Source organism: Manacus vitellinus, unplaced genomic scaffold (assembly GCF_001715985.3).
Source record: "Manacus vitellinus isolate BGI_N305 unplaced genomic scaffold, ASM171598v3 scaffold_16_pilon, whole genome shotgun sequence".
Taxonomy (NCBI): Eukaryota; Metazoa; Chordata; class Aves; order Passeriformes; family Pipridae; genus Manacus; species Manacus vitellinus.
In genome coordinates, this window is record NW_021939189.1 from 1,914,606 (window position 1) to 1,925,629 (window position 11,024).

The 11,024-nt window shown below is 50.8% G+C and overlaps 1 protein-coding gene across 1 annotated transcript in view; it reads right to left on the reverse strand.

The window, feature by feature from the left end:
- Window positions 1-208: 208 nt before the first annotated feature.
- Window positions 209-11,024, reverse strand: part of SMAD6 (SMAD family member 6) — a 166,689-nt gene continuing 155,873 nt past the window's right edge. Inside the window, exon 7 of the mRNA XM_018069593.2 lies at window positions 209-829. Within this exon, the coding sequence (XP_017925082.1) occupies window positions 288-829 (542 nt within the window). The 3' untranslated portion in view covers window positions 209-287. The remainder of the gene's footprint in view (window positions 830-11,024) is intronic.

Below are 11,024 nucleotides of genomic sequence, written 5' to 3' on the forward strand. Positions count from 1 at the left end.
CTTCTTAAAAAAAAAAAAAAATCTGTATTGAAAGAATTATATAAGCCAAAGTGCATTTTCTGTTTTTTGTCCATATACACATTGCACCATACATAAATAATTACATTGTAAAAATGACTCCATAATTACAAGTATAATATATATTTTCATATAATATATAAAACTTTATATTAAATCTAGGTAGATGATATTTGGGATAGTCTGTGTCTTTTTTTTTTTTTTTTTTTGTGGGGGGGGGGAGGGGGGTTTAATTCCGTGTGTCTTTCCTTTCGTCAGAGGGCCGACCGTTATCGATTGTTGCTGAGTAGGATCTCCAGCCAACACGGGCAGGACGTGATGAACTGTCTGGAGTAGCAGGGCCCCCAACCTTTGGCGAAGCTGATCCGGACGCTGTTGGGGTCGTAGGGCCCGTCTGCGTAATCCAGGTCGGCCGTGTGCTGCAGGAGGCAGGACTTCTCGTAGTCAAACACCTTGATGGAGTAGCCCGGCATGACCTTGCGCACGATGAGGGTCCTGCAGTTGGGGATGTCCAGTGTCGGGGAGTTGACGAAGATGGGGTGCTCGCTGCGGTTGTAGGCCCACACGCCGTCCGGCTCTTTGCTGAGCAAGATCCCGTAGCCGATTTTACTTCGAGTCCTTCTCACAGTCTCGCTCCTGTTGTCCAGGTTTAGCTGTCCGAGGCAGAAGCCGTTTCCTTGAGGTAGGTCATAGAAGATACTGACAGACTGTTCGTACACTGTGTAGAGGCGGCCGACGCGCGTCCGGTGCTCCCAGTAGGCCACGTTGCACCAATGGCTCCTCTTCACGGCATCGGGCGACGTGCTGGCATCTGTGGGGGCAAGAGAGGACACTCAGGGATTGCTGTGACCACCTGGAAACGACAGGTATGGAGGGGAAGGAAAAGGCTCTTCCCACCCCGTCGGCTTTGCTCACGTGAGAACTGAACTTGTGCTCAACCCCAAATTCATGGGGGTTCCCAATGCTAACTCCATGCTCTACCCAACATTTGTGTTCAATGCAAAGTCCATCCTCTACACAAAATTTGTGTTCAGCACAAGCTCCATGCTCTACCCAAAATTCTTGTCCAAGCCAAAACTTGTATTTAATGCAAAGTTTGTGCTCTACCCAAAATTTGTGTTCAACTCAAGCTCCATGCTCTGCCCAAAATTCATGTTGAAACCAAAGCTTGTATTTAACCCCAAGTTTGTGCTCAACTCCAAACCTCTGTTCAACTCAAAACTTGTATTAAACCCCAAGTTTGTGCTCAACCCAAAGATGATGCTCAACCCAAAACTCATGCTTAACCCAAAACTTGTACTCAGCCCGAAGTCCATCTTCAACCCAAAAGTTTGTGCTCAACACAAAACTCATATTTAACCCAAAGGTCATGCTTAACCCAAAACTTGTACTCAACCCAAAGTCCATCTTCAACCCAAACCTCATCTTCAATTATGTCAAACACCACCAAGACAGATGGCTCAAGCAAAGGCTGGTGACCCAACAAGACACCCACCACCCCCCAAGGAGCTCAACACATCTTTCTCTCTCAAATTTAACATTCACTTCTGGGTCCAGCAGCCAGGGCCCTGTGTCCTCAGGATATGTGGATGTCTCTCACCAAGAGCCAGCACGGATCCTGTACCCCTGGTGGTGTACCCTCACTTTCAAAGCCCAGCTTGTGCTGAGCTGAGGCACAGGGATGTCCACAACGTGCCTGGATGACTGACCCAACATTATCTCCACTGTGTAAATATTCCTCGACAGTGTTGCCGATGTTCCACAGGGAACATGAAATCTGAGGAAGCATTTCATGCCAAAGGGGAGTAGCTGCTATGAACTACACATATCCTCCTAAAACCCCAGTGGAAGTCTCTCCAGAAGAGAAATGTCTCTTCTTTCTAGGAATCACATTGGGGGGGGCAGACACTGTTTAATCCACGATGCCTCCACAATTTAGGATGTCTCCAGAAGGAAGACAGGAACTCTCAACCCTGAAAGAACCCTGAAGCGGGCGAATTAACTCCTTGCTGAACATCATTCCTGCTCCTACCATGCCAGCTAACAGAAAAGCAGCCTGGAATTCCAAGCCAGGAGCTCTGCTCCGAGCTCCCTGCCCGGCATTAAGCTCCCTGACAATCCCTCACGCGCCCGCGGCCTGCTGACCCCTGTGCCTCCCTGCCATCATGTCCCATTAACTCACCCATGGGGTGATGCCATTATTTTGCTCCAGAGAGCCCATTGACACACCGGATTTCAGGCACAGCCCCTCCAGCCCTGCTTCTGTTCAGGCTCAAATTACCCCTCCCCATCACCCAGCTCTGAATTAAGCGGCTTTGTTGGATTTAACTGGAGTTGTAACTACACAAATTTAAGGGGAGATGGGGGGAGGGGGTAACTGGGATGTCCACTGCTGTGGGCAGTGCTCACCATCTTGAACCAACCCCTTCACAGGTCACAATTCTGGGAGAGATCATCTCAGTCCCATGGGCAGGGACACCTCCCACTAGACCAGGTTGCTCAGAGACCCATCCATCTTCCACAGCATCCAATTTCCACAGTCATCTTTCCCACACAGATGCTCCCAGTGCCTTTCCAAAAGTCTCCTAAGGCACTAAACTTTGCTGTTGTCCCACTCAAGTGATTTGGGGAAAGGGGGGGGCACAGACCAGCTCAAGGCCTTTCATCTGAAGGCTGGTAGCAATTACTGAGCTCTGCATCTGTTTAACCTCCCAACCTCCTCAAAGCCCTCCATGCCCATTAGCTAAGCTGGGCTTGTTATTACATTTTTTAGGAACTACCACTCAGCCCCTGAATTTCCCTTCCAGACACTAAGGATGGGACAACTTCAAAACTCCAGTTTCCCCATCAGCTGAGTTAATCAGGGGAACAGGCAGCAATAAACATTTAAAGAGGTTTTTCCTGTGGTTTACTGCAAATTAACATGCGAAGGGGGAAAGCAAAGCAGGATTCAACCTGTGTCTATCCTACAAGACCATCTCTCTGGCGGTGCCACCAGCCCTGGTGTCATCTCTGCTTTCCTGGAACTGGTGAATATCTTGGCAAAATCATCCATGAAAACAAGGGAAGGCTTTTTTATACCTCCTGCTTTTGTGCATCTGAACTAGCTTTGTTAAAACCACTTCTGTGCAATTCATGGCAGGAGCTTCAGTCCATCCACCCATCGCTTTGTGAATGCACCCCCCTGCCAATGTGCTCCTGATCTCTGTCATCCCATCACAGCTCCTGCCTGGCAGTGCCAGCTCTGCCAGCTCCAGGCACTCCTGGAGATGCCCTGTGCTCCTTCAAACACGTGAGGACGTTTGAGGGAACTCCACCTCAAGGAGTGAGAAGTTTCCTTTCCAACCCACCTTTCCTGGCTGGGGGGGGAGAAGAAAGGCTTTAAAATCCACTCACCAGATGCAAAAGCAACCTGCCTGTGGCTCCCAGGCAAACAAACCCCCCAAAAGGAGACCCTAAAAGGCTCATCTGAGAACAATGCCTGCACAAAGCTGTCGGGAGGGTCCTTCTTCCAGTGCCGTGGTGGGTTCCTCTCCCTTCTTTCATCTCCCAGTGCACTCAACCAAATCCTGCAAAGATGAACTCACCCCACAGCCCTGACACAAAGCAAGCACTCCAGCAAGCCCCCAGACCAGGGGGGCCTGTGCTGTGTCTCATCCCCTGCCAAGTATTAGTTTCGCCTCCAGCCATCAGCCACTACCACTCCGCAGACAGCAGGGGCGGCCGCCACAGAACCACGTCCTCTGCCTTCTAAATAAATATTCCACTTTTTCCTCCTCTTTTTTCCACCCTGCCCTTAAAGCACAGACAAGAAAATCCGCTTTTTGTTCTTTCCCCCCTCCACACCCTTTCTGCTGGAACAGAGGAGGGCTTGTTAGCTTGCTTTTGGAAGAAAGGAAAATATTTCAGTCCCGTAGTGGTACACGATGTGTTTTTAACAACTATCATTGTAGGCAGCTACAACTTCTAGCAGCTCCACTGAGGGTGGAGTCAGGGCTATCTCCTCCATCAAAGCCACCCTCCATCCATCAGATGGAAGGGCTGAAACTCCAGCTTGTGTTTACTCCTTCCTCCGCTGCAGTGATGCCTCGCAGCAGACACATCCAAAAGGGAATTCAAACAATTTTAAGATTAAAAAAACAAGATAGGAGAATCAAACCCAGAATTTAATGGGAAAAGAGCCTTGCACAGCTCGGGGTCTGGGAATAAATGCAAAGAGCAAACACTGTAAATCTCCTGGTGCGAGCAGCACCGCTGCTGTCGCTCCCTGCCGAGCGCGGAGGTAAAGAAAATAACTTGAGGTTTGAGACTATTTGTGATTTGACAGCGTTTTATGCCAGTAAAGTTCAAAGCAGTGCACGAAGAGAGAAAAGAAAGATGCCTTTTTCCAAAACAAAAAAGCTGCACAGTCCCACTGCTTGAAGCTGCACTTAAAAGCAGGATGGAAAACATGGGCAGATCACGAAAGACATGAAATAAATAGCTGTGATTCAACGCCCCGGCTCTTCCAAAGCCACCAAAGCTCCTCTCAGCAGGTCAAATGGCCCCCACGACGTATGGCTGCGAGGAAGGTCTTCTCAAAACACATTTAAGAGGCACCCACGGGGAAGACCAGGCCCGTAAAAAATAAATCACTGCACTCTCCGAACGTGACAGGGGCTTGAACGCACAGCTGGGCACCTGGAGATGAAGTGGGACAGTCAGAAGTGTTCCCACATGTCCCCTCCTGTCTTTCTGTGTCACAGGGCAGCCTCACACTCAGTCACATCCTTTCTCAACATCTTTCCATGTAGTTTTATCCCACTTTAGACTCCATTAGCTCCATGCTCAGATCTATGTTTACACTGCCCAACACACAGGAGCAGGGAAGGTTATAACCATACACAGGTCACTGTGAGCAAGGTCCAGATAAAAAGCCCAGCACAAAGAACACACACATTTCCCAAAAATCTATTAACAGTTCACCAGGGAGCCATCAGTTACAATAATTCCCCCATTAATACCCTTGGAAACAAGCTCCAGGGTAAGGAAGGGGTTAAAACCTTCCACGGCAGAAATGGAATTTTTATGGCCCTGGGTTAAAAAAAAAAAAAAAAAAGAAATTAATTGTCAATCTGCCCCAGCAAAGCTCACAACCATTTCGGTTAAGCCAATATACTTAAAATACCTCTGCCTTACAAGTTCCAGCTGGAATGTGTCACTGTGCCCCCCCAGAGCCCCCACGCTGCAACCACAGCACGAGCCCCAGAGGATGGGGAGGAGCTGAACGTTGTCCCCAGCACAGGGGTCCCCACACAGATGCCCTGGGGACACAAACTGGTCACCTTCCATCTGTCCATGCTCACTGGGAGTGGGACTCTGCAGGCACCTCGCCACCCTTGCAGGAGTTGGTGAGTCCTGTCTTGGCCAGCAGCTCTTTGTCGGCCCATGGGAGCAACCCAGTGTTGGTTTCAATACATATATTTAAGGGAACATCCCAATTCCATGAGCAAACGGAGGCAGGAGCTGGGCTGCCACCCTCAGGTGGCCCTGGAGACACCAGAGGGAGCAGAAGGTTCTCCACAAGGAAGCCATGGAAAGTCTTGATGAGGACAAGGACAATTCAGTCCCCCTTTCAAATTTCTTTTTGGTTTCTCCAGTGAAGCAAGAAACTGGGTATCACAGCAGGACAATGGGCTCATGTGAGGAGAAGGCAGCTGGGTGCAAGCAGGAGGCTGGGCAGCCCTCATCTTCCCCCTGAACCTTGTCCTTAAATCCCAGAATTAACAGAGGATCCTTCAGTGTCCCAGCTTTCACCAAGGAAAACCTCTCCCTGGTTCAGAGAGGCCCTGCAAAGCTGACACCAGCTCCCCAGCCGATGACCAAGGGGACACCCAGCTGGACCTTCCCAGGCTGCAGAGCACTAAACTCTCTCCCAGACTTCTGGTTTACTCCACTGAGACGTGTGGATTGAGCCCAGCTCGTATCTCCACTCCCAAACAAGAATGTGATTTTATATTACAATTAATCTGGTGTCGTGGTGGGCGCTCCCAACTCCTCCAACCTCAGCACTGCTGATGGCACATTCCTCATGTTGGACGTGGCTGTTGTGCAGCCATGGACATGAGTCCACGGCTCCCTCATCCCACAAAAACCACCAGCAAGGAAAGACAGCTGGAAAGAGCCCTCGCTGCCACTGGATCCACCACAGAGGATCCACCATCCTGCTCCTCCTCTTCCAGCCTTTCCCGCGGAGCAGAGCTCTGCTGCTCCCCATCCTCCTCCGTCAGCCCGTTTAATTTGTTAACCCAGTAGATGATTAACTCAGAAGAACACTTGCACTGGGTTAATTAATTAAATTAGTTCCAAAAAGGGTCTGACGAGCACCAGAGCCCGGTGGAAGAGGTGTGTGGAGAGGCCTGGGGGGGAAAGGGGGACATTTCCATGGCAGCCCAAGAAACAAAAGCAACACAGGACAGGAGCCAATGCCAAGAATGAGGATGAAAACAATTTTCTCTGCATAAAAGAAACCACTCTGCAAAATCATCAGCTCATGCTAATTTTTTTTTTTTTATATCCTTCAAAGAAAAACACATGCCATGTTTAGTTCTGCCCGGAAATTTGGAAGTCATCATCAGTCAGGGCATTTTCAAGCTAAATTCAAGGAGTTTGCTTCTAATGTACCTTCTCTGGCTACTAAATCCACAGTCCAGAACATGATTTTAAGGTATTTTAACAGGTATTTCCCCCCCCCCCCCAGCTCCCCTGGTTTACAAAGCTCTTTTCAGCCAAGGGGTGAAAAGACTAGAAAGTAAGAAAACTGGAAAAACCCAACTCAGGGATTCTTCAGTGACATTTTAATGTGTTACTCCTAAATGCCAATGTTTTCAGAGATTTAGGTGATTTTTTTATTTTGAGTCTCCATCTAATCTGAGCTCCTCTTGCTTTCACAGGCACATTCATCTCCCTCCAGGCCCTGGGCTGCGCACGTAACCAGCTTGGACCTGGCATGTCCAAGCCAACACAACAACGTAAATACACCTTCAAAAGGAGCCCAAAAGGGAACCACCTCCCCTGGCTGCCACTTCTCAAAGCACCAGACCTGTCAGCAACCACAGCCTGGCTGAGACTTCTCCACTGCTGGAAACCAGCCCTGGGTTAGTCCAAGCCCAGCAAACCCCGGGGTCGTGTCTGGCATCTCCGTGAGAGCCCGTTGTGTCCTCGCCCTGTGCCTCAACCAGCTGGAAAAACGGGGAGGAAAACGAGCTGGTGGAAAATACAGGGGATGAGGTGAGGGGAAGGGAAGGTCCCCACCAATTGATTTGCTGTAAAATCCAGAGGTTTGGTGAAAATCTTCCAAGCATCATCTAGTCAGGGTTGGTTTTTTCCTTCCAGTTGGGAAGGCACCGACTCCACTTGGAGGGGAGAAGGCTCATTCCCGAGTGTCCTCCACAGGGCAGGACTGCCAGGGTGAGGGATGCCAGGATAAAAAAAAGGGGGGGAAAAAAAATAAATCCCCTTTTTCCATGTTTAGGTTGCAAACTCACACATATTCAGCTCCTCCAAACAACCATGTGTGCAATCCCTTTTTTGTTGCTTTTTGTTTTTTTTATCCCCAGAGCCTGGAAAATGCTGAGAAGCAGGGAGAAATCACCCCATAAATCACCCTGTGGCAGATTTCCCTGCTGTGATGTCCAAGGCTCCCTCCCCTGCGCCGCTCCCGCCTGGCCCCGCGCCAGCCCACGCTGGTAATTAATCCGGGGGCCGCCTGCTGCAATCCCAGAGGTTGGGATGGCCAAATCCCAGGGGACCTCCCGAGCTCTCCTCTGCCTTTCAAACCTGTCAACCCATTTCGGCTTTGCAGAGGAATTTTAGGTGCTCAGAAATCCCCCCTGGTGCCCCTGGGGAGGGAGATAATCCGCCCAGTGACCAGAGCTTGCGGCACACGGAGCATCCCAGAGGCTCTGGGAAATGGGATAAATATAAATAATCATAGTTTTCGCTCACGGAGGAGTTTCGGCTGAGGCTTCAAAGCATTTTAAAAGCAGAAACTAATTAGTAGGTCCCTCTGAAGAGAAACAGGAATAACACCCCTCTCCACCTCCATCGAGCCTCTCGGGCAGAGCACGTTGGGTGCTGGAGCTGAGCCTGGGAATCACCTCAGCACAGGGTGATGGTCCAGAGGCTGCACCCAAACCAAAGCCCTGCCTGGTTCACACCACCATTAAGTCATGGAACCATTAAGGGGGGAAAGCACCTCTAATGAAGGGGTTTCTGTCACGATGGAGGGGGCACTGAGGTGAAGGAGTTTTGGGAAGCCAGGTGCTGAGTTGGTGAGGACATCACAGAATATGCCAAGCTGGAGGCACCCACGAGGATCATCGAGTCCAACTGCTGGCCCTGCACAGGACCATCCCCAAGAGTCACACCCTGTGCCTGAGAGCATTGTCTAAACACTTCCTGAGCTCTGTCTGGCTTGGTGCTGTGCCCACTGCCCTGGGGAGCCTGTTCCAGCTGCAGGGATGCTCCTGGAGATGCTCAAGCCTCCTCATTTTCCACACTTCTTAAGAACATGGGAACATCCCTGGCAGCAGCAGGACCACTAACCCTGCCCAGGATGCCTTTTTTCATCCAGCTGTTAAGACAATCCAAGGGCAATGAACTCCTCCAAACCAGGAGGGCTGTCTCACCACCCTCAGCACAGCCCCAGTCCCAAAGTTTGCTCAGCTCCCTCTTTTAACAACCCAAATTTGCCCTTTCCAGAGGGCAATGTCCATCTTCCCCTACACAAGGCCTCCTTCAGATGTCCCAGCTGATCACACAAAACTCTCTTCCCCAACACCAGCAAAGCTGGGAACTTGGGGCTTGGGAGCTCACACAGGAAGGACACAGGACACCAAGCAGGCTGTGGCTGCAGCAGCTCTGCTGTGTTTTTCTGGTTTCCTAACCAGAAAACAAGCAGAGATGCTTCCCTGGGAGGAAAACCAAAGCAATACCAACCAAAACACCACCCTCAGATACGTTCTGAGAGCCTGCCTTGTGCTCCAGCCCAAGCTGTTCCCTCCGGAGCGGGATCTCGCCCTGCTATCCCCCCTCCATGGGATTTACGCCTGAGAACGAGCTGCTGGGCTGCAGAGATGACGTGAGAGGGCTGAAAAAACCCAAGGCCACCCTGATTTCTCCGCGGTGAGGACGCGGCGCAGGCACGGCGGCACCGAGGGGAGACCGAGGCAGATGTGTGTCGGCTCCATGCCAACCCCACTGCAAGTATCAAGGACTGGGAAAGCTTTAGGAAACTATCACCGACCTGCAAAACAACCTGCAACGGAGGAGGCTCCCTGGAGGCCCACAAGCAGGAGCCCAATAAATATTTTTCTCCATCCAGGCTGGGAATGAGCTGCTTGGCTCCTCCTTGGGTGCAGAGTCCGGTGCCGGGCACAAGAGCTTGGCCTGGGAGCTCTGGGAGAACAAAAATCTCAGGCTTTCAACCCAACCCCCTGCCAGGGGTTTCATCCTAGGCCCCAAACCGGCTGTGGGTCCTCTATTCCAACCAAACCCCTCCCTCCAAAAGGGCTCCACCGTTGATGCCTCCCCTCATCTGATAATTCTCCCCCAGCGAGCCCAAAAAAAGGCGCTGCTTTTTTCCAGGGCCCTCACATATCAGGGCCCTCACATATATGGGAAGCAGACAGGGGCTGAGTGGAATGGAAATTCAGGCTTTGTTCTCGCTGGCCAAAGCCCAAGATCCTGCTCCTGATAAAGCTCTCCCGAGCCTCTCTGTCTGAGCAGGCACCGGGATCGGGGAGTCACGGCTCCACCGGGATCAGGGAGTCGCGGCTCCACCGCGTGTCACGACGCCCACGGATCCTTCAAGTCCTCGCTAGCGGAGGATTTGCCAAAGTTTTACAGGGAATTAAAGGATTTTGGGTGCCAGCGTGGCCTTTGCAAGGAAACAATCGCTCTGGTGTGCCAGCCAACTTGGTCATGCCGAAGGGATAAACCTGAAGGGATAAACCTGCACAGGGAGGTCTCGGAGCTCTTATCTGATGGAGAGGGATTAAAAGCAATGGGGATGGGGTCGGTGGGAGTAGCTGTGGGAAGAGCCCGGTGGGAGGCATCCAGCCAGGCAGAGGCAGGTCCTGCAGGGCTGGAAGGAGCCCAGGGATGGCTCCTGCCCTCCTGCTCGCACCAGCATGTCAGCAGAGCCGTGGCCAGGCTGGAGAACGTGCCCAGGGCTGCGTGTGTGATGTGCACCCACTCAGCAGATCTCCCGATAGCTGGGTCATGTATTTATGTGTAAACATCTTCTGGGGCTATTTCAGCCCTCACTCCACTCACAACTGCTCGTGGCCAGCATCCACGGGCTCTTACTCCCACTTAAAGTCAAGACTAAACAATGATTTAAGCATCTTGGGATTTAAGCCCCATGGTTGGTCCCTCACATCCCCAGTGGAAGCAGCAAGGATGTGCTGGCATCTCAGGATCTACACCGCTGGGAATGCCATGGATAACAACCCTTGTGCCATGGAGGGGCCCTTTTCTGGAAAATCCACAAATGAGCAACCCAGAGAAGTGGATGCAGCACAGGACACTCATTTGTGCTAAGCTGGGATAAGATCACCCCCAAAAACCAAACAGACCTTGCCTCAGAATCATAAAATTGTTAAGGCTGGACCTGTAAGATCACTGAGTCCATCTGTCTTGTTTTATACTCCCAGGAATGGTGCTGTAAAAGCTATTAAAATGCAGATAAACGGCAAGAAAATTTGTGTAAAGCATAAGCAGGGGATGGGGAAGGAAAATCAATGTATTTGCACGAAATCCAGAACATTCAGGAGCATCACTGGAGCCCTGAGAGGCAGCAACTGAGAATGTGGTCTCTGAAAGTCCCCATCTTTCAGTGTCACCTCCCAAATGACCAGATTCCTAACCCTGGACTTGCCCATGGAGAGTGGAGGTGACTCACACTAATTACCCTCCCTGGCTAAGAAGGACTTGTTTTCATTTCTAAAAACCACAGTTTCTTT